The 23,879-nt window shown below is 51.1% G+C and overlaps 1 protein-coding gene across 1 annotated transcript in view; it reads right to left on the bottom strand.

The window, feature by feature from the left end:
• The window catches only part of MTRF1L (mitochondrial translation release factor 1 like), a 265,821-nt gene extending 248,912 nt beyond the window's left edge, over positions 1–16,909 (bottom strand). The window contains exon 1 of the mRNA XM_078649049.1: positions 16,594–16,909. Within this exon, the coding sequence (XP_078505175.1) occupies positions 16,594–16,873 (280 nt within the window). The 5' untranslated portion in view covers positions 16,874–16,909. The remainder of the gene's footprint in view (positions 1–16,593) is intronic.
• Positions 16,910–23,879: the final 6,970 nt, after the last annotated feature.

The raw sequence follows: 23,879 nt of genomic DNA, 5'->3' as shown, positions 1-23,879 counted from the left end.
GAGACAGAGAAGAGGGAGACAGAGGGAGACAGAGGGAGACAGAGGGAGACAGAGGGAGACAGAGGGAGACAGAGGGAGACAGAGGGAGACAGAGGGAGACAGAGGGAGACAGAGGGAGACAGAGGGAGAGGGAGACAGAGGGAGACAGAGGGAGACAGAGGGAGACAGAGGGAGACAGAGGGAGACAGAGGGAGACAGAGGGAGACAGAGGGAGACAGAGGGAGACAGAGGGAGACAGAGGGAGACAGAGGGAGACGGAGGGAGAGGGAAACGGAGGGAGAGGGAAACGGAGGGAGAGGGAAACGGAGGGAGAGGGAAACGGAGGGAGAGGGAAACGGAGGGAGAGGGAAACGGAGGGAGAGGGAAACGGAGGGAGAGGGAAACGGAGGGAGAGGGAAACGGAGGGAGAGGGAAACGGAGGGAGAGGGAAACGGAGGGAGAGGGAAACAGAGGGAGAGGGAAACAGAGGGAGAGGGAAACAGAGGGAGAGGGAAACAGAGGGAGAGGGAAACAGAGGGAGAGGGAAACAGAGGGAGAGGGAAACAGAGGGAGAGGGAAACAGAGGGAGAGGGAAACAGAGGGAGAGGGAAACAGAGGGAGAGGGAAACAGAGGGAGAGGGAGACAGAGGGAGAGGGAGACAGAGGGAGAGGGAGACAGAGGGAGAGGGAGACAGAGGGAGAGGGAGACAGAGGGAGAGGGAGACAGAGGGAGAGGGAGACAGAGGGAGAGGGAGACAGAGGGAGAGGGAGACAGAGGGAGAGGGAGACAGAGGGGGAGGGAGACAGAGGGGGAGGGAGACAGAGGGGGAGGGAGACAGAGGGGGAGGGAGACAGAGGGGGAGGGAGACAGAGGGGGAGGGAGACAGAGGGGGAGGGAGACAGAGGGGGAGGGAGACAGAGGGGGAGGGAGACAGAGGGGGAGGGAGACAGAGGGGGAGGGAGACAGAGGGGGAGGGAGACAGAGGGGGAGGGAGACAGAGGGGGAGGGAGACAGAGGGGGAGGGAGACAGAGGGGGAGGGAGACAGAGGGGGAGGGAGACAGAGGGGGAGGGAGACAGAGGGTGTGGTAAATAAATAAATAATACCCTATTTTTGACTAGACTTATAGCATAACAGATAGCTCAATAAAATAAGAGTCAAGATTCGAGGTAGTAGGAGTTTCTGCAGGTTTATTACAGCATAAGGACAGGATCAGGACAACCTGCATAGGATGACCCAGCAGCTGCTGGGGCTTGGTCTGGGATGAGCGCGCTAACTTTTAATAATAATACATTGACTTATATACATAGCGCAAACACATAGCATTACATTGCAGTAGGCGTAGCAGTGGGTGGAGCAGAAGGCGTGACGCGTAGCAGTCGCGAAAGATAACAGTAAAAAGAGGTGTAACTGGGAGTATACATAGACATGTGATGCAAACGTAACAGAATATGTCATGAATGGGCGGAAACTTTGGAGGGGGCTACCTAAGGAGCCGGGACCTCTAACCTAATGGTGCGCGAAAACTGGCAATGACGTGTTACTAGGAGAAGCTGGGGGCTACGAACTCTGTGCTAGGAGCAGAGACTAGAGTCTGAAGGGTCGGAGCGACATGTACCTAAACCCTATCTGGTATCTGATGTTTAGGGAACATGTTGATATAAACTAGAAGTCATGAGGGGAGAAGCTAACTTGATTCTAAGACTGGACCATGCATTATTCTACATGTAGTGCGTGATGAAGAATACTAAATGACCATTAAATACAGTATTTCTCTAACGTGGAGACGAGAAGGCTAGACAATGACGGAAACTATTGATGCAGTTCAGTAGCTTAGGAATGCAGAAGAGGAGGACTGAACTGATAACTGGAACTATAACATACTTTTGGCAGACTCAGAGGCAGAGCCAAGCTGCACCGGGCACTGCGAGGCAGGAAGTAAGTGAAGGGTCGAGGATACAGGTGGGGGCTGTATCGCTCCTCAGCGAGGCTTTCAGGAGACAGGAGCTGAATCTGATGTCCGGGCCCTTTTGAGGCCTAGAAACGGGGACTTTATAATGGAATAACGTGCACACTGGGAAACGTGGCAACATTACTTTACATAGGCCTGATATTCGTAGTATTCACGAGGACTGGAAACCAACATACTAGAGGTGGACACAACTGGAATTGCGTCATTAATCAGACATGGGGAATAACATATGCATATTAGTCATGCACACATAACATATGATGGATGAGGCGTAGGGACACAGAACATGGCAAAATTTACTTTTCCACAAGGGGGAGGGAGACAGAGGGGGAGGGAGACAGAGGGGGAGGGAGACAGAGGGGGAGGGAGACAGAGGGGGAGGGAGACAGGGGGGGAGGGAGACAGGGGGGGAGGGAGACAGGGGGGGAGGGAGACAGAGGGGGAGGGAGACAGAGGGGGAGGGAGACAGAGGGAGACAGAGGGAGACAGAGGGAGACAGAGGGAGACAGAGGGAGACAGAGGGAGACAGGGGGAGACAGGGGGAGACAGAGGGAGACAGGGGGAGACAGGGGGAGACAGAGGGAGACAGAGGGAGACAGAGGGAGACAGAGGGAGACAGAGGGAGACAGGGGGAGACAGGGGGAGACAGGGGGAGACAGGGGGAGACAGAGGGAGACAGAGGGAGACAGAGGGAGACAGAGGGAGACAGAGGGAGACAGAGGGAGACAGAGGGAGACAGAGGGAGACAGAGGGAGAGGGAAACAGAGGGAGAGGGAAACAGAGGGAGAGGGAAACAGAGGGAGAGGGAAACAGAGGGAGAGGGAAACAGAGGGAGAGGGAAACAGAGGGAGAGGGAAACAGAGGGAGAGGGAAACAGAGGGAGAGGGAAACAGAGGGAGAGGGAAACAGAGGGAGAGGGAAACAGAGGGAGAGGGAAACAGAGGGAGAGGGAAACAGAGGGAGAGGGAAACAGAGGGAGAGGGAAACAGAGGGAGAGGGAAACAGAGGGAGAGGGAAACAGAGGGAGAGGGAAACAGAGGGAGACAGAGGGAGAGGGAGACAGAGGGAGAGGGAGACAGAGGGAGAGGGAGACAGAGGGAGAGGGAGACAGAGGGAGAGGGAGACAGAGGGAGAGGGAGACAGAGGGAGACAGAGGGAGAGGGAGACAGAGGGGGAGGGAGACAGAGGGGGAGGGAGACAGAGGGGGAGGGAGACAGAGGGGGAGGGAGACAGAGGGGGAGGGAGACAGAGGGGGAGGGAGACAGAGGGGGAGGGAGACAGAGGGGGAGGGAGACAGAGGGGGAGGGAGACAGAGGGGGAGGGAGACAGAGGGGGAGGGAGACAGAGGGGGAGGGAGACAGAGGGGGAGGGAGACAGAGGGGGAGGGAGACAGAGGGGGAGGGAGACAGAGGGGGAGGGAGACAGAGGGGGAGGGAGACAGAGGGGGAGGGAGACAGAGGGGGAGGGAGACAGAGGGGGAGGGAGACAGAGGGGGGGGGAGACAGAGGGGGGGGGGAGACAGAGGGGGGGAGACAGAGGGGGAGGGAGACAGAGGGGGAGGGAGACAGAGGGGGGGAGACAGAGGGGGGGAGACAGAGGGGGGGAGACAGAGGGGGAGGGAGACAGAGGGGGAGGGAGACAGAGGGGGAGGGAGACAGAGGGGGAGGGAGACAGAGGGGGAGGGAGACAGAGGGGGAGGGAGACAGAGGGGGAGGGAGACAGAGGGGGAGGGAGACAGGGGGAGGGAGAGGGAGACAGAGGGGGAGGGAGACAGAGGGGGAGGGGGAGGGAGAGGGAGACAGAGGGAGAGGGAGAGGGAGACAGAGGGAGAGGGAGAGGAAGACAGAGGGAGAGGGAGACAGAGGGAGACAGAGGGAGAGGGAAACAGAGGGAGAGGGAGACAGAGGGAGAGGGAGACGAGGGAGACAGAGGGAGAGGGAGACAGAGGGAGAGGGAGACAGAGGGAGAGGGAGACAGAGGGAGAGGGAGAGACAGGCTCCCCCAGTTCACCACAAAGGATGCTCTTTGATTCAGAGTGAGTTCACTAAGAAGGGGTCTGGGCACAACTCAGAGACTCATGAAGAGTAGGGCTGAAGCCCTTGGTAAACCTTTTAATACACATATCACTAGGCCGACATCCAGCTGTGGGAGGACTCTAGTCAGTCAATCGCCTAGCTGGTATTGTGGGGCTATCAGCTTTGTAGACACTCCTGCTGTGACAGACTGCTTTCTGGAGGAGGAGAGTGTAGAGGAGTGAGCAGCTTAAATGGAAGCAGACCCCAACCAAACTTTAAAGACTAAGATTTTAAGTTACATTTGGGGACTGTAAATGGACTATATGAAGGGGAGCATAACACCCCAAAAATGGTGAACTATCAAGCTGACAGTCCGGCGGTGTGGGGAGGAAAAGAGGGAGAGGGAGAGGGAGACAGAGGGAGAGGGAGACAGAGGGAGAGGGAGACAGAGGGAGACAGAGGGAGACAGAGGGAGACAGAGGGAGACAGAGGGAGACAGAGGGAGACAGAGGGAGACAGAGGGAGACAGAGGGAGACAGAGGGAGACAGAGGGAGACAGAGGGAGACAGAGGGAGACAGAGGGAGAGGGAGACAGAGGGAGAGGGAGACAGAGGGAGAGGGAGACAGAGGGAGAGGGAGACAGAGGGAGAGGGAGACAGAGGGAGAGGGAGACAGAGGGAGACAGAGGGAGACAGAGGGAGACAGAGGGAGACAGAGGGAGACAGAGGGAGACAGAGGGAGACAGAGGGAGACAGAGGGAGACAGAGGGAGACAGAGGGAGACAGAGGGAGACAGAGGGAGACAGAGGGAGACAGAGGGAGACAGAGGGAGAGGGAGACAGAGGGAGAGGGAGACAGAGGGAGAGGGAGACAGAGGGAGAGGGAGACAGAGGGAGAGGGAGACAGAGGGAGAGGGAGACAGAGGGAGAGGGAGACAGAGGGAGAGGGAGACAGAGGGAGAGGGAGACAGAGGGAGAGGGAGACAGAGGGAGAGGGAGACAGAGGGAGAGGGAGACAGAGGGAGAGGGAGACAGAGGGAGAGGGAGACAGAGGGAGACAGAGACAGAGGGAGACAGAGACAGAGGGAGACAGAGACAGAGGGAGAGGGAGACAGAGGGAGAGGGAGACAGAGGGAGAGGGAGACAGAGGGAGAGGGAGACAGAGGGAGAGGGAGACAGAGGGAGAGGGAGAGGGAGACAGAGGGAGAGGGAGAGGGAGACAGAGGGAGAGGGAGAGGGAGACAGAGGGAGAGGGAGAGGGAGACAGAGGGAGAGGGAGAGGGAGACAGAGGGAGAGGAAGAGGGAGAGGGAGGGGGAGGGGGAGACAGAGGGAGAGGGAGACAGAGAGAGATGGAGACAGAGGGAGATGGAGACAGAGGGAGATGGAGACAGAGGGAGATGGAGACAGAGGGAGAGGGAGGGAGAGGGAGACAGAGGGAGAGGGAGACAGAGGGAGAGGGAGAGGGAGAGGGAGACAGAGGGAGAGGGAGAGGGAGAGGGAGACAGAGGGAGAGGGAGACAGAGGGAGAGGGAGAGGGAGACAGAGGGAGAGGGAGACAGAGGGAGAGGAAGAGGGAGACAGAGGGAGAGGAAGAGGGAGAGGGAGGGGGAGGGGGAGACAGAGGGAGAGGGAGACAGAGGGAGATGGAGACAGAGGGAGATGGAGACAGAGGGAGATGGAGACAGAGGGAGATGGAGACAGAGGGAGATGGAGACAGAGGGAGATGGAGACAGAGGGAGATGGAGACAGAGGGGGAGGGAGACAGAGGGGGAGGGAGACAGAGGGGGAGGGAGACAGAGGGGGAGGGAGACAGAGGGGGAGGGAGACAGAGGGGGAGGGAGACAGAGGGGGAGGAAGACAGAGGGAGAGGGAGACAGAGGGAGAGGGAGACAGAGGGAGAGGGAGACAGAGGGAGGGAGACAGAGGGAGAGGGAGACAGAGGGAGGGAGACAGAGGGAGAGGGAGACGGAGGGAGAGGGAGGGAGAGGGAGACAGAGGGAGAGGGAGACAGAGGGAGAGGGAGACAGAGGGAGAGGGAGACAGAGGGAGAGGGAGACAGAGGGAGAGGGAGACAGAGGGAGAGGGAGACAGAGGGAGAGGGAGACAGAGGGAGAGGGAGACAGAGGGAGAGGGAGACAGAGGGAGAGGGAGACAGAGGGAGAGGGAGACAGAGGGAGAGGGAGGGAGACAGAGGGGGAGGGAGACAGAGGGGGAGGGAGACAGAGGGGGAGGGAGACAGAGGGGGAGGGAGACAGAGGGGGAGGGAGACAGAGGGGGAGGGAGACAGAGGGGGAGGGAGACAGAGGGGGAGGGAGACAGAGGGGGAGGGAGACAGAGGGGGAGGGAGACAGAGGGGGAGGGAGACAGAGGGGGAGGGAGACAGAGGGGGAGGGAGACAAGGGGAGAGGGAGACAGAGGGAGAGGGAGACAGAGGGAGAGGGAGACAGAGGGAGAAGGAGAGGGAGATGGAGACAGAGGGAGAGGGAGACAAGGGGAGAGGGAGACAAGGGGAGAGGGAGACAAGGGGAGAGGGAGACAAGGGGAGAGGGAGACAAGGGGAGAGGGAGACAAGGGGAGAGGGAGACAGAGGGAGAGGGAGACAGAGGGAGAAGGAGAGGGAGACAGAGGGAGAGGGAGAGGGAGACAGAGGGAGAGGGAGAGGGAGACAGAGGGAGAGGGAGAGGGAGACAGAGGGAGAGGGAGAGGGAGACAGAGGGAGAGGGAGAAGGGAGTGGGAGACAGAGGGAGAGGGAGACAGAGGGAGAGGGAGACAGAGGGAGAGGGAGACAGAGGGAGAGGGAGACAGAGGGAGAGGGAGACAGAGGGAGAGGGAGACAGAGGGAGAGGGAGACAGAGGGAGAGGGAGACAGAGGGAGAGGGAGACAGAGGGAGAGGGAGACAGAGGGAGAGGGAGACAGAGGGAGAGGGAGACAGAGGGAGAGGGAGACAGAGGGAGAGGGAGACAGAGGGAGAGGGAGACAGAGGGAGAGGGAGACAGAGGGAGAGGGAGACAGAGGGAGAGGGAGAGGGAGGGAGAGGGAGAGGGAGGGAGAGGGAGAGGGGGGGAGAGGGAGAGGGAGGGAGAGGGAGAGGGAGAGGGAGGGAGAGGGAGAGGGAGACAGAGGGAGAGGGAGACAGAGGGAGAGGGAGACAGAGGGAGAGGGAGGGAGAGGGAGAGGGAGGGAGAGGGAGGGAGACAGAGGGGAGGGAGACAGAGGGGGAGGGAGACAGAGGGGGAGGGAGACAGAGGGGGAGGGAGACAGAGGGGGAGGGAGACAGAGGGGGAGGGAGACAGAGGGGAGGGAGACAGAGGGGGAGGGAGACAGAGGGGGAGGGAGACAGAGGGGGAGGGAGACAGAGGGGGAGGGAGACAGAGGGGGAGGGAGACAGAGGGGGAGGGAGACAGAGGGGGAGGGTTCTGCCCAACAGATGTCCTTTATAAGATTTGAACTCAATTCAATTCAATTCATTCATACAGCACTTGGCTGCCCAATGGCCTTCCCAGCATGGTAGGTCTTACAGGCGCTATCACATATTATTAAGTAAACAGATATGTCTTCAGTTGTTTATTGAAACTGAGACAGTTGTCAGCCTAAGAGTTAGGGGTAGGGTGTTCCGCATCTTGGGAGCTGGGTATGCAAATGAATGTCCACCGCCCCATGCTTTCTTCAACCTAGGAATGGAGAGTAGACTCAGGTGGAAAATCCTCAAACATTTAATCTGTCCGTACTGCCCCAAAAGAGAGCTAACCAGCAGGCTGAGAAGCTTCTAGTTTTTTTTCTTGGTGGAGGGGTCGGTGAGTAAAACTGCCTCAGGATGTGCTTGGCACAAAGCTCCGCCCCATCGTCCATGTTGGAACATTTTTGTTGATATAAATATCCTGACTGAAGATCTTGCAAGCAGATTTGTTCTTTTTGCTTCTATCTCCGATCCTTTTCACGCGCTCCCCGCCACTGCTACCCCCGCGGCACTTTCCCCAAGCGTGTCGTTCCCTCAGAAGTTTTCATCCTCGGCTCCACCCCCCTTAGTTTGGGACGAAACCCCCCCACCCCGACAGACCATGCTTGTAACTTCTGCATCATACCGGACTCATCGCTCACTATGAACCGGCAGATCAACGCAGTCTACTCAGCCTGCTTCAACACCCTCTGCATGCTCCGTAAAACATTCAAATGAATCCCCTACGAATCCAGACAACCGGTCACACACGCCCTCATCACCAGCAGACTAGACTACAGCAACGCCCTCTACGCCTGAATCAACAAAAAACTCCTCCCTAAACTCCAGTTCCACCCAGAACACTGCAGCCAGATTAATCCTCAACATACCAGGCACAATCACATCCAACAACACCTCCGCAATCTGCGCCTGGCTACTCGTCGAAAGAAGGATCACCTTCAAGCTGTCATGCACACTTACAAGTCCCTCCACAACATCAGCCCACAATACCTCAACACCCGTCTCTCCTTCCACGCCCCCAAGAGAAACCTCTGTTGAGCCAACTCTCCCTGGCTACCATCTCATATTTCTACAGGAACAGAGCAGTTGGAAAGTCTTTCCTACCTCGCAGCCAAGACCTGGACCTGGAACAACCTCTCCCTCCACCTCCAGCAAAGCCCAACGCTGCTCCAGTTCAGGAGAGACCTCAAGGCCTGGCTCCATCAGATGACCCCAACAGAACTGCACCCCCGCATCTTGAGACCCTAACGAGTGAGTAGTGCACTTTACAAACACTATTTGACTGATTGCAACCCAATTGGAGGACAAGAATGCCATAGGCTATAATCAGCTGGCTAGGAATATACCCATGAAGGCAGACACAGTCTTGACCATTTTGTTCCCCTCTTCCAGCCCCCAAATCAATCTGCAAAAATGTATCACCCGTCATGACCAGATCACTCTCTAATCCATGTTAACATCATTCCAGCCAAATTCTGCAACGCTTACCATAACACTGGCCTGGCACTCTCATAACGTAACTCAAAAACATACAGCCTGAACTATTCATTCAGTTGCTTGACAAAATTCCAAGAACCCCTGCTTTGTTGACCGAGCTGACATTCTGAACCAACTAATTTTCCTGGGTCACAAAAGCGCTTGACCCCTTAACCCCCTTTATGATTAGGGAAATATGATCCCACAAAACCAAGCAATTGGTACACAAACATTCTCAGACAAGTGGAGCCCATAACAAGGTTGATATAAATCTACACTTCTGTCCAACTGATAGCCCGAAGAGCTTTTGTCAAATGGTATAAGTGGCATGCAAAAGGGTAAAAATTGATCATTTCCAGTACCAAATCGCTGCATACACCAATTCCAACAAGGAGATTTTTCAATTCTACAAGGAGACTATTTCAGCTAGCATCCCTAAATCTCCCTTTCTCACTCTCAAACAAACGCTGTGATAACCCCCTGTTATCCTTTTCCCCAAAAATATTGCATCCCGCAGGTCTTGCACCATTCACTCCGATTGTGAGGCCCGCAACACATGATCTCAATTCCACCCAGATACTTTAAAGTACACAAATCAGCTCAATTCCTTCCATCCATTGAAATCACTAATAGTATTTGTCCTCCTTTGGGAAGTAATCCCAGAAGGACCTCAGCACTCCCCCAACTCCTGTGAATCTAGATTGTTACCAAAGAATGATCTTTTGACAGTGATCTTGCATTCTCTTCTCAAATACATTTGGTATACAAAACTAGGCTCTTCGACAATCAAAAGGGATCTTGCAATTCCTTAATTTCTCTCAGAATATCACTTTGACACCAGCAGTTCAGTTCCTGCCTTAATTGCTGTCCCAGCCTTTACATTAGCCTCCCCAAAACAGCTCTAGTCAAGCTACAACAGGCACAGAACCTGGCCACTCGCATGATTCTGAGTCTGAAATGCCATGATTACATTACTCCTCCTCTTTGATGCTTCCACTTGATCCCTGTGAAATAAAGGGTTTTCATTAAAACCCTCTACTTAGTCCTCAAAGCTCTACATAACCAATCTCTAAAAAACATAGCTAATTTACTTGTTCTAAACCATTCATCCAGTAACCTCATATCTGCCAACCGTGGGCTGCTGGCTCTCCAATGAGACAGATACAGAAGACTTGAAGACTACTCACTCTATCAGCGACCCTCCCTACAGAGCCCTTGACCTCATCTGAAACCTTAAAGTGACCACATCAAATTCAGGAAGTCACTGAAGACATCTCTTCAGTGTGGCATTTAATTAGTTCAGTTTTGAGTAGTAGTGTTGACGATCTAAATAATAAATCAAGAGGATAGTTAGGCAGACCGAACTATCTGAGTCTCTTTCAGACTTAGTCCAAAAACTATCAATAAAATTGCACACAACAAAATTTTGAAGTTACCAACCTTGCGAATTTCTTTAAATACAGTTTAATGATAGAAAGGTTCAAATAGTAAATGAACCAAATTAAAAGCCAACTGACAAAATGTCTCTATTCCATAGAAAAACTCTAAGAGCTCTAAAGGCAAAGCAATTAATCGCAAAGCAAAGGCTTGAAGAAAAATGCGTGCTAGAAAAAGGTCTGGTATATTATTTTGTGAGTCAGGAACATGCATTTGATGACATGATACTACATGGAAAGAGAAGCTCCAACTTCCTAATGCATCTTATTGTTTAAAGCTGTACATAGTTAATTAAGGATTGAACTCATACAACACAGGAATACAATGGTTTGTTTAACTACCATCAAAGTTCAGCTAAGCGGCCTTCACATTTTTAGGTCTTGCCTATGCAGCGTGCATGCGCTGCATAGGAGACCTTTAGCCGTCGCTCTGCTGTTTTTGGAAGCACACACTCGTGCTTGTGGCTGCATACACCTTGCGGGAGAGTGCAGGGGTGCGCCACAAGCACGAGCGCTGTGCTTCCAAAAACAGCAGACTGTGCGGGCACGCACGCACCACTCCCGCCTCCCCCATAGGCACAAATGTTACCTGTGAGACTACACGGAAACAGAATCTTCAACATACCAATGCATCTTATTGGTTAAAGCTGTACATATTTAATTAAGGATTGAACTCATACAACACAGTAATCCAATGGTTTGCTCAACTACCATCAAAGCTCATCTAAGGAGCCTTCACATTTTTAGGTCTCGCCTACGCAGCGCGCATGCACTGCATGGGGGACCTTTAGCCGTCGCTCTGTTGTTTTTGGAAGCACACACTCGTGCTTGTGGTGGCACACACCTTGCTGGAGTGCGCAGGGGCACGCCACAAGCACGAGTGCAGTGCTTCCAAAAACAGTAGACTGCGCACGCACGCACCACTCCCGCGTCCCCCTTAGGCACAAATGTTACCTGTGAGACAGCGATGCGCGGACAGGCGCATTCCTTGTTTTTTTTTTACTTTAAGCGCGAGGCGCCCGCACTTGTTTTTTATGCTTACGGCCCGTCATTGATTATTTTGCCAACCGCTTCCGTCACCCCTCCTGCCATGTTTATTTTGAACTGCCTCACATCTAATCACGTGACAAGTGCCATAACGGCTTCAGTAAATACTACTTTGTTGAGCTTGTTTCCGGTGCCGTTCTTCTTTTATAAATTGCTGCAGATCCTGTTCCATTTTTTGTTACCCTCGTCCCGGCCGCCATGATAAATCTTTCATAGTTGTGGCCGCACCTCCTATTCTGTTGCTTGTTTGCAATATATATTTAGGTACATTACGTGCCTTGTCCACAATCGCAGGGTTTTGGGCTGAACCGGGATTAGCTTTGAAACATTCTGTTTACTAACACTCGCCCTCCAATTTCCAGCAGGCAGACACAGCACACCTCCCCCACTTGGGATATTACTCCGGCGCGTCATTAGTTTGTGTTTTGAGTGAGAGGCTGCAGCCCCAATCATGTGTCAGCTGCTACCCCGGCGCGTGCTCCATCCCCGATCTCAGGGCTCAAGAAGGCACCAGATAGAACAGAAGGCAGACAGGGCTCCCAGCCCGGTTTATTGTCTGTACCTTCCACTTCTTGCCCAGGGGACAACCTGTGATTTCATCGCTGGTAACAATGTGTGTGATGTTATTTTCACTACACTTGCATTTTAGGGCATTGATGTCCGAGCCTCGCTTTTTTTTCTATGTGAGATCACTGGTGAATCCCCGAGGGCCCCTTTGCTTTAAGTTCAGCACATGGACGTTGCCTAGAGTGCCACCGCCTGTTTGTGCGAGTGGATACTGATCTGTGCGTCAAGAAATAACAGTGTTACAGAAGTCAACCCTTTCCTTCGTCAGAACAGAAAATATCTTGTAGTCATATGTCTATGAGGCAACTCACTAGGTGCTCTGCTTGCTAGCGAGCCTGTGGAATCGTGTCTTATGCTTCATTCGACAACCTGACTTGCAAACTGTCTTAAATTACAAAATGGTTAGCACGCTGGTGACGAGGCAACAACATTTACACTCCGCTCCTACCGCGAGTTCAGTGCTTTGGGGTGCACACTAGCTGGGTGTCTTATATAGCAGCCATCTTCCCAACAGAGGCGAGGGGGCACTTTACACGGAGTCAAAAGAATGGCGCAGATGGTCAGTGTGAGAAGTTGGCCTGATACAAGGTGGTCACTAGAACTAGTGAACATCATATATCAGTCCAAACAACCCTTATGGTGACTGGTTGTAAGTCAACCTTATAGACCAGCTATCCTAATGGTAGCATGGACAAAGCAGTCTTAGGCTAAACTCTTTTGGCATGTGAAGCCAGCTGTTTTACCACAATATAACCCCTTGAATACCAGATGAAAGGACACCACACAGGTTGTTATGAAAATAAACAGTATATTTATTAATAACAAACACCTCTGAACTCTTTATGAGGTCAGAGGGCTAAGCATATTACAATCAAATACGACAAGTTGCACAAAATTACAATGGTGCCCTAGGGGCACGGCAAACCATATACTAAGTAAATGGAATGTGAGAGTCAATGGAAGAAATGGAGCTGTCCAGAGGCTGCAGGACCGCTGGGACTACACTATCCTAACCTCAGGTAAGTAATAAGAGGCCCACGGGACGCGGGTGCAGAGTGTGAACTCACACGCGGGATGCGTAACAACGTCTATGGACAGTACAGTTCAAGTTAAAGGTAAGTACGGACAATCCTGACTAGGTAGGACTAAAACGACTGTGGAACTGGACACTAGGAGAGTCAAGCTACCCTTGAGCACCGAAATGCTCTCGTTACCTCACCCACGGGCTGCGGGTGCATAGGTGCGCAGTCGTGTCGGGTTCTCGCGTTGAAGTCAATGGAGCCTGAAAGAAAAGATGCTGCAGGCGACCAGGAGGAAGATGTCCGGTGCGATCCAAGGGTGGATCGGTGAAGGAGAAGACCTGAAAGCAGAGGGGAAAATGTTCACAGTCACTAGCCAGTGACTGGAGTGGAACCAGGAAGGAACCAGATGTCGTCGTCGTCGCGATCAGGTGAAGAGTGGGCGCTTGACTCTGCAGCCACGTGGACCAGGAGGTGTCTTCGACGACCAGGATGGAGGCACGATCTGTCCCACGCAGGCTCTCGCTGTTGGCGGTGTTGGATCCGGAATCGGCGTCAACAGGCCTTGGCAAAGGCAACCCACGCGGTGAGTGGAGAAAGCGTCTGGTGCGGACTAGGAGAGTCCGGGGTGCCCCTCTTTTGGAAGGGAGCAAGGGCCAGTCTGGAGCAACCAGACCAGCAGCAAAGATTTCAAGGTTTGTCATCTAGGAGGCCACTAGCCAGCCGGCAAGTGACCAGACAACGCGTCGAGCAGCAAACAAGCAGAAGGGCCCCACGCAGATCTCGTGGATGCTGGAGGGCTGATCTTCGGTGCAGGGGCTGCTCGGGGCTGGGGCTTCTCAGTCCCCAAAGCACTTGGTTGAGTTTACCTCGGGAGTCGTGCTGCAAGCGAAGTGCAGGTTCGTTCAAGATGGCCGGTCCCACGTGTCTCGTCGCACCCACGGATCTCAGCTGTGCTGCAGATGTAGGTTGAGTTTGGAGAGGTCTGGGAATCCGGGTCTCGTCGGGCTCTGAAGTCTGGATCCTCAAGGGAAGACGACAAAGTGAAGCCGCTGGATGCTTGATGGTGCCTGCAGGGTGGACACTCCTTGCCCACAAGGGAGATTTCTTCAGTCTTCTGTGGAGCAGAACGCCGAAGTCCCGAGTTTCTTCTTGTAGAGTAGTTCAGGATTAATCTAATTTGGAATGGGACCAGCTCCTACCTTTATCCTGCTAAAGGGGGCTGTACTGCTGACTAGGTCCCTCCCCTGGGTGGGACCAGGAAGGGGGGTGGTTACACCCCCTATCCTTTGTCCAGATTTCGCACCAGAGCTGGGGCAGGGATGCCCCAGCAACTGGTTTTAACAGGTGTATGCACAGGGCACCTTGTGTGCCCCAGGCATGTCTCATTCCTTTCAGGCCTCCCTACCTCAATACACAAAATCCTGTCTGGGGTGGTGCTAGCACCTCCCAAGGCAGGAAACCCTTTGTCCAAGCAGCCCTCGCTGGAAGGACTCCCAGCAGCAGGAGGTCAGACTTGTGTCTGTGGTGGCAGCATCCATTTTGTGATGCCAAGGCTCGAGTTAGTTTTAACCGGGGTTCACAGTTACATACATGCCGTGCCCCTCTGGAAGGGTGGAATGCTACCCCCGTCGCCAGAATTGGCGAGGGGGTAGTATTCCAATTCGTATGACACCTTACTCGACATGTTTTGATAATGTTATACCAGAGTTAGCATTTAACCGCGAGGTTGATAATGCACTTAAGAGTATATGGTATAGCGTTATCATGGAACAGCTATTAGGACTTGGTTCCGCAAGCTGCAGACGGGCTCAGCTTATGCCAGAGCATCATCTCACATAATTCCAAGCACTCTGCCTTCAGGATTGTTAAGGCCTGCCATAGGAGTGACTGATAGGTGGATATGTGTCCATTTTAGGGTTAGATATAGGTATACTATATCTATAGCAAAGGGTGATTACACCACCTTGCCCCAGCTGTCGTGCAGCCAGTTGTGTCAGTTTTAGATGGCCAGCCAGGGGTGGCATAATACATGCTTCAGCCCCTGGTAGGCCCTGGGTACACCTATGCCCTGGATACCTAAGGTATACTGTACAGGGACTGATAAGGTGGCCCAGTACCAATTGGTAAATGCACCTAAAGTACATGGTTGTCAATTTAGAAAGAGAACAGCTAGGCTGTGGGTCTGATTAGCAGGCCCACAGCCAGGGAAAGTCGTAAACCAGTGAAGCAAAAAGCAAAAATCTGGGGTGACCATAGGATTGCAGACCCCACTCTCCTACAGTCAGCATATACCAAAAGTAACCACCTGTGCAGTCAGGCCACCACGACCATCATATGACAACCCCAACAAACAGGCGTACCTCACACTGTTTTTGGAGTAGCCTGGCCGCAGGTTTATTTTAACATAATTTCGTTACAAGCAGGCGGGGAGCATTTTGATGGTTATTTATTGTCACTTTAAAATGCCATCTCAATGGCAAATTAATATTAATCCCTATCTCAGTTATCAATAATTAAAATTTGGCATTACTCGGTGAAGTGTCCGAATGTTAGTTGGGAGAGATTATATCATCTAGCAGATTCATGGCTACAACTTGTTACTGACTGCTTTACCTCTGTTGCCGGCCCTCAGGCCCAGGGCTCAAGTTCTTAAAAAACAAGCATCGGCATAGCCAATCTCGCCTTTGGGACCTTATAAGTATTTAGTTATGCAGCACAATATCCTCGGTGCAACAACAGTAACTGTTGCATGGCTAAACAGTTAGAAGGTCCCAAATGCGAGACCTATTGGCTATGCCAATGCTTGTTATAGTAAGGCATCCTCCCGTTTCCCTCCAGAGAGTAGAAGATCACACATTTATACAGAGACCACGAGTGATGCTGCACCTTTGTTGGACTTCTGAAAAACCAACATACATGCATGTGGAAAGCTCGTACACCCAAGATAAACATGCAGTTTCCTGCAGCAGTTCATCAATGAAGCCTGGTACATCCTAGTGACGCTACAAGAAGCATGAATAAATTAATAATTATAATTATTTCCTAGCAAATTATAAATCACGTACAGTATCTCTAATTCAAATCGTTGGAAGCGTAAGGGAAGTATGCCCCCTACCACTCGAGCAATTAATTTTTCAGTATTAAAATCATTCAAAACTCTTCTTTTTAATACCAGTTCGTACTTTTGAAAGTAGCGTATTATCAACTCTCTCACTTCTACACTTGCAGCTATTCCTATATCACCCATTGTGCCCTGTTCAGCGCTCTGAAGCCAACTATCTGGAAGGATTGTAGTGCTTAAGAAAACCCTTCAATAAAGTAAATAAATAAGCTTGCAGGTATGTTGTAGTATTATTACGATATATTATATACTTAAGTGGCGAGTATATCCTATAAATAATTCCATTTAATTGTTGCAAAACCTAAATGTTCACATCATGTGCAACACCTTGTGGCACCCCCTGCCTTTGTAGACGACAGCTCTTCGCAAGTTTCACTATTAAAAGTGAAACTGTAATTCCCAGAAAGCAACGTGCTACTGATTAAGAAGCCAAAACTGCCCAAGACGTGACATGCTAGACGCTAGGTGGTCGTCTGACTTAAGTCTAGTACCCGCTCACCCTGAGTCAACAATTGCGTCTCCTGTACTTCTGCTTCTTTCAGCCGAAGCCTGTGGAGCAAGGACAGCAGCAGTGGCCTCTGTGGATGAGCTCCTCTGCCTTCATCCTTCTCTATTTCTTCAAGGTGTCTCCGCAGTGCACCCTGCGTGAACAGTTGCTCTACACTCGCAGTGCGTGAACTGCGAGTACGTTGGGGTGGCAGCAAGAGTGACGCGTGGACCGGCAGACGGGACAACACTTTACCAGCAGCTAGAAACACAAGGACTCGCCGCAGCAGCATGGTAGCAAGCGAACACTGCAACTATCCCCAACCACTAGACAGCGCCCAATAGAATGCGTCTAGTGAGCGGCCATGTTAGGTGTAGGTAAATTAAATGTCGCATAGAGATGAAGCTGGAAAATGCCCTCTTATTCATCCTGTGCGTCCTCCGTTGAATTACAAGCCTATCTGTTGACAACCGTGCACATTTCTCGGCTTGCCAGCATATCCAATGTTAAATGTTTTCCATAACTTAAATAACTTACCTACGCAAGGGGTCTCGATTTTTATTGCGATTAATGTCGTACTCGGGTGAGCTAGTAAACATAAGGAGCCACCCAAGTTTAGAAATGCGCGAAAAGTGCTGGAATAAAGCAGCGGTACCATATTTCTTTAGACGGAAAAACGTGGACATGTATTACTTGGACTACAATTGGCAGGTACCGTGGCCACAAAAGAAGGACTACAATACTAAATGTCAGTGTTTATCACCACTTCTATGTCAGGCCGGAGGCTTCAGATTATGCCTTCTCCTCGTTGCTTTATTTAACAGCTGCAACGTCAATAGCAGTCATTTGCAATCCAATCGGTCTCACAATAGTGAAAGTTAGAGCCATTGGCGTTGGGAATAACAATGTTTCTTAGTTATGTTTTTATGTTTGCAGTTAAATGATCATTTGACCTATCTAAAGAGATAGGAAGGAAAGTGAATGGAGTGGAAACAGTGGAAAGTAGGGTAGTACCAGTAGTGCTTTAAAAGAAAGGAAAGAGGATGTGGTCACACAGCTAAAGCTGCTGACTTTGGAGCTGGGGAACCACGATTGGAGCTTCGGGGCGGACTCCACATCCTGTGATTCTGGGCAAATCACTTAAACTCCCTGTGTCTACCAAAAAAATGAATGTGTTCTTGTGTAACGTCATTCTATGGCAGGACCGGAGGCTCCGATTATGCTGTCTCATTTCTTTACTAAGAAATACTCAGCAGCCAATCACAATGAAGAAGAGAAAAACACAACTACATATCCCATGAATACTCTGGGTAACCATAGAGTATATACAGTATATAAGGAACCATAGAGAATAGGCTATCCTGTTTCTTTTCTGCTCCGCAGCCAGTTAAGTGTTTTTTAGGTTTCGCCTGGGCCGGAGCACTAGCTCCGCCCAGGAAAAATCTTATGTTCCTACAGTGTGGGGCTTAGTCCCGCCTCTGTCTCCCATTGGCTAGCTCCATAAATGGAGGCTAGCCATTGGGAGACAGAGGCTGTCAATCACGCTTTCCCCGTGAAAACGCGATTCGGGGGCGTTTCTCTGGCTTTTTTTAAGTCCCGCCCCTTTGTCCTGGGCCGCGCTGTCATTGGCTGCCGGCCCGGGACACCCCCGTGACGTCATTCCCCGGGCCACGCTGTTATTGGCTGGCCGGCCCGGGACCTGACTTGTTTACAGCTGGTTTTACCTACCAGAAACATATTTAGGTGTCCCACACATAGTGAAATAAAACGCGGCAATTTCGCTCTGTCTAGGTTATAATGAGGTCCTACGTGGAAGAGGGCAATAAATATGGTCCTACTTCTAAGTAGCTGGAACGTCCCGGTTTTTGGTTTACAAAATCGGGTCGCCTAAACTGTAAAGAGCTGCTTCAGGTAATGCTTGCGCTGTGTAGAAATGCAATAATTAAATAGTGACGTCATCAGAGCGCCCCCGCCCTCCCACTCCTCGTGACGCCATCGAAGTGCGCGGCAGCGGAGCCGGCCTCGGGTCGGGAAGAGGCTGCAGCAGCTGATCATGGCGTCCTCGCTCTGGAAGGGGCTGGTGGGCCTCGGCTTGTTCGCTTTAGCGCATGCAGCTTTCTCTGCAGCCCAGCGTGAGTGCCGGGGGGATTAGTGGTGTTGCAGGGGACAGTTGCTGTTCATAAAGCAGCCGGCCCGGGACACCCCCGTGACGTCATTCCCCGGGCCGCGCTGTGATTGGCTGGCCGGCCCGGGACCTGACTTGTTTACAGCTGGTTTTACCTACCAGAAACATATTTAGGTGTCCCACACATAGTGAAATAAAACGCGGCAATTTCGCTCAGTCTAGGTTATAATGAGGTCCTACGTGGAAGAGGGCAATAAATATGGTCCTACTTCTAAGTAGCTGGAACGTCCCTGTTTTTGGTTTACAAAATCGGGTCGCCTAAACTGTAAAGAGCTGCTTCAGGTAACGCTCGCGCTGTGTAGAAATGCAATAGTTAAATAGTGACGTCATCAGAGCGCCCCCGCCCTCCCACTCCTCGTGACGCCATCGAAGTGCGCGGCAGCGGAGCAGGCCTCGGGTCGGGAAGAGGCTGCAGCAGCTGATCATGGCGTCCTCGCTCTGGAAGGGGCTGATGGGCCTCGGCTTGTTCGCTTTAGCGCGTGCAGCTTTCTCTGCAGCCCAGCGTGAGTGCCGGGGGGATTAGTGGTGTTGCAGGGGACAGTTGCTGTTCATAAAGCACAGAGTGACAAGGTCCGAAAAAGACTCACTTGAGGCTAGAGATCCGCGTGTGCGGCAGGTAGCAAGTGATCCGGTGCACAACGTGCCGGGAGACCCTGAGAAAAGGATTCCTCGTACGCTGTCTGTAGCGAGGGAGAAGTGGGGGCTGTTAGCCGGTGTACGCCATTGAGGCAAAATATCACAGACTAATGTTGGGGGAGGGGTGGCAGGTGAGTCTCTGTGCGGTGTGGGGCATAGAATAGGTGCGGCCTGTCAAACCTTTGAACCCCCCCCCTACAATAAGGATGAAGTCTGGTATTTAAGAGGGTTTTTCCAAAGTCCTCGGGCAATAAAATGGTTTAGGACAGGGGTGGCGAGGAAGACGTCTCCTAGCATAATTCGTGCAATTGCATCTTAATACAAAATACTAACGCATACAGTTAAAATTGAATTAAAACTCCGACATCAAATATGCCACACATTACAATCCTTAATGACCCAATCCGCGCCGTCAGCCAGTATTGCGAAATCTTTCAAACGGACGCAGGTACGAATTTAAAATCCTAGCTTAATAGTGATAGTCACACAGGTAAATGTTCATCACAAATTTGTCATTCACATCTACAAATTAGTAGCACGTATTGAAGTTTATGGAAATTTATCAAGACGCCAAATAATTACTAACAGCACCAGCTGATAATACACTCAATTTTCAGCCTTGTTTTATTGTGTGGTTAATTAAAACCGTAACATCATAGAGCATTCAAAAGGCATGTTATACAAAGTACAATAAAAGAAAAGGAAAAATGGATAAGTCGTTGTTTTTACCCTCTGACCTAACAGCCACCTAAAGATATGGGAACTAATTTTATACTGTTTTGGCTCTCGCCTGTGCTCGGTTTTTGGGGGAAATGTTGCTTTTAATATTTTTGATGCATTGTGTGAGATAGATGAGAACGTTGTAAATATTCTTTTGATATCTTTTTTATATTATTTGCTCGTGGATTATAAAGTCTTCCCTTTATTTTGTTAGTGTTATATAGTGCGAACGTGACCGAAGGTATCCCAGCGCGTTACATGAGCATCAGTTGCGTTACAGACGGGCACATTCATTTTGTTAGGCACGGGGAGATTAATTGATTTACCCAGAATAACAGGATGTGGAGCGTCCCTGCCGAGACTCGAACCCGGTTCCCCAGCTTCGGGATCGACTGCTCTAGCCGTTAGGCCACATAAAAGAGCGATGCATTATGACACGTACAATATGGAGATATACCATAAAGAATTAGTGTTGGTGAAAAGAAGAGATCAGGCCGGATATGAAGAGCATGCCTTTGGAATGCATTTCTCACACGACCTCTACAAGTCCGTTCCTCACCCACGGCTGCCTTTCCCCGGGGATGGCATGACCTAGTGGCATCACCCGGCTGTCTCGAGCTGTTAGTGGGGGCGCCCTGGCATGACTAGTTCTTGGACAGCACGGCCTGTGCTGCAGCGCTCGGCTCAACATGCGGGGCTGGGACGGCCTCCTACGGCCAGGCCAGCTTTTTTTTTTTTAAAACAAAAACTTCAGCACTTCGCTGTTCTGCATGGACTTCTTTTCTAAATGCCACCCTCACTTCACCACCATGATGAACCTACAAGCCGGAGGCCCAGCCCCCACCCCCGGAATGGCTTTGAGAATAAACACAGCCCTGCGTGCCTGCCAGTTTCAGCACGCTAAGGTGTTTGAACACAGTCTACGGGTTCTCACAATCAGTGGAAATGACTATCAGATTAGGGGCCGTAAAAGGGATGTTTGTTTTCGGTGTTTGCCTGGCGCTCGTACAAAGGTCATTTCATTGTGGATGTGCCGGTGGTAGGGCCTGATCGCATTCGGTCTTTAAAGGTCTTTCCACACCTCTCAACCCACCTTGTTCCCCAAACCCCAGTACGCTGCCCTTCCTACAACTCTCCTCCAAACCTCACCACGCTTCTCTTTCGTCCCTCACACACCCACTTACCCACCAGACATTATCTCAACAAACTAGTTTGCCCACAGTTCTGCTCCATGCTCCAACACAATGAATCCCCAAACTCTACTGAGTCTCACCACACCTCTCCTCCATGTCTCAACATATTGTCCCCCTGCCTCTTTCAGACCTTAACATATGCTTCACCACCGTCGCTCACTACACTGTCGTGTTCACTCTTCGCTACACTATTTCTCAAGCCCACTTGCCTCACCTTTCTTCTATTCTTCTACTTCTCTCATCTTTCCTCAGTCCTGCTGCGTTTCTCACCTTTCCTCAATCCTCCCTACTTTTTCTCTTCTCACCCTTCTCACATTCTTCTACTTCTCTCACCTTTCCTCAGTCTTCCTGCTTGTCTCACCTTTCTTCTATTCTTTTAATTCTCTCTTCTTTCATCAGTGCTCCTGGTGTCTCACCTTTCTTCTGTTCCTCTACTTCTTTCAATTTTCCACAATCCTCCGGTTTGTCTCACCCATCACCACCAGGTGTTATTGAATGCTTAATGAATTGGATTGATGGTTACTTAGGATTGATGGATTGATGGTTACTTAGCACAAGCTTACCTAGAGCTAAGCTTTTCACTTTATCGAGTGTTGCGAGACGTTGCTGTGTGTGTGGCTCTTTGTGTGTGTGCGTGTGGATGCAAATGCAATAGGTCTCGCATTTGCGAGAGATTAAGCTATTGGCATTGTAAATGACAATGCCATTTATTTATGTTTTCAAAACCAACACATAAATTAAAAAAAATGTCATTTACAATGCCAATAGCTCTAACTTTTACAAAGGCGAAACCGTTGCATTGTAAATGCTTGTTCTCTACTATTATTGCATTGCTTACCTTATTTGCATTGTTTCATGATTTTCTTAGCTTTCTCAGCTTGTGTTTACTTGGCATTGTGCTGCCTGCTGCTTGCGCTATTCCCGTGTGTTTTTTCTCGCTGTGCCCGACTTGTGGCAGCGTTTCCGGGCTTGCGCGGTGTTTGGCCCGTGTTGTTGGTGCCGCTGTGCTTGGGAGCGCGGGTTCGCCGCCCCGGTATCGGGCGCTTTGTGCCCGCGCCTGTGTCTTTGTGGAGTGGGAGCCGGGGACTCAGAGGTTGCGCGCGCTGCTCGCGCGGACCTCATTTTTGCATATTAAACAGGCGGCCGTTACCGCGCATGCGCAGCGGCCATTACTATTGTTATTTCCGTATTTCTCACGGAGTTTGAGACGCCGGAGCTGCGTTTTTCGAGCTCAAGCCCACAGCCTGTGCAGAGAGTCCCCATTTTACGCCCAAACATCATATTTACGTGCTTGGGCTGTACAATTTACATAGGCTTTGCCTAGAGTGGCCTAACTTAAGCAATCCCTCCCTCCACACTTTATATTTTGAGGTCAGGTGGCTACCTACCTTTTCTGGCTTGCTTTGGGGTTGTCACTCCCCCTGATATTTGTCTTTCACAACTCCTTTATTTTTTCCCTTCCTCTTGTGGGCATATATCTTTTTACACAAAGTGTAATTATGGGTGATTACTATGAGGAAGAAGAATATTACTATGATGAGGAACCCTCTGGTTCTATGGAGCAGGATTTGGTGGACGCTCTGGATCAGGGTGTCCAGCATTCCGTTAATAAGGCACAGGTCCGCGCTATTGCACCCTTAAAGTGTCATTTGTCAGAATATGCTTCACAGCAAGGCTGGCTGCCTTCTTCTTCTTCCAAACGCGCTTCCAAGTCTCCTAAAAATCCGCATCACTGTGACTTTTCAAAATTGGCCAAGACGCTGTCTTCGTAACACCCTTCTCGGAAAGCATCCAAGGATGCTCACACTTCCTCAGATGATGACAATACTTCTTCTTCTTCCTCCTCTGGTCCTGAAGCCCCTCCTCCAGCGAAGAAGGCTCGTAAGGAGCATTTTGTGGATGCGCCTTCTCATCCCCAATTACTTACCTTCGATCCATCTGACATTATTCACCCAAATTCAAAATCTAGGCTCCCTTCTTCGGAAGTGGCAGTGTATGTTCAAGCGCATATCTGCCAACCATTCGACCAGGAAGTACGGGCCTGTCTTAGGTCGGAGTGCCCGCGCCCTGACTTGACTGACAAGTTAGCGGAAACCCCTGAAGTGGATCCCACTATGGTTACTTATCTCAAAAAATATGCTAAGGATCTCAAAAAGGGTATAGACAGATCTTGGCGTTTGTGTCAAGATAAACTTTTAGATCTCCTGGGACACCTTACGAAGATTCTAGATCTGGGCTTCCGGGACAAAGAATCTGCCGCCTTCCTAGATTCTGACGAGCTGATTGGTTGGTCCCAAAGAGCTATTTGCCAGTTAGGTAATGCTAACTGTGCAATTTCATGTGAGCGCCGTCGATCTATTCTGTTGAAACTGGATCCCAAGTTGGCTGAGTTGGCTACGTCGGAATCAGGATCCCTTGCACAGGGTTTATTGTTTAGCCAGCCATTCCTTAAAGAGTTAACCAAATTTGTTGCGACTTTTAGTGGGCTTGACAAAGCTCAGTCATCTCTCCGTCGGGCATTCCGCCCGGTTTTTGGAAGGGCCGGACGTTCCAGTGGATGCTCG

Source organism: Lissotriton helveticus, chromosome 6 (genome assembly GCF_964261635.1).
Source record: "Lissotriton helveticus chromosome 6, aLisHel1.1, whole genome shotgun sequence".
NCBI lineage: Eukaryota > Metazoa > Chordata > Amphibia > Caudata > Salamandridae > Lissotriton > Lissotriton helveticus.
Note: the sequence above shows the minus strand (reverse complement) of the source record. Positions and strands in the feature narration are given on the sequence as shown.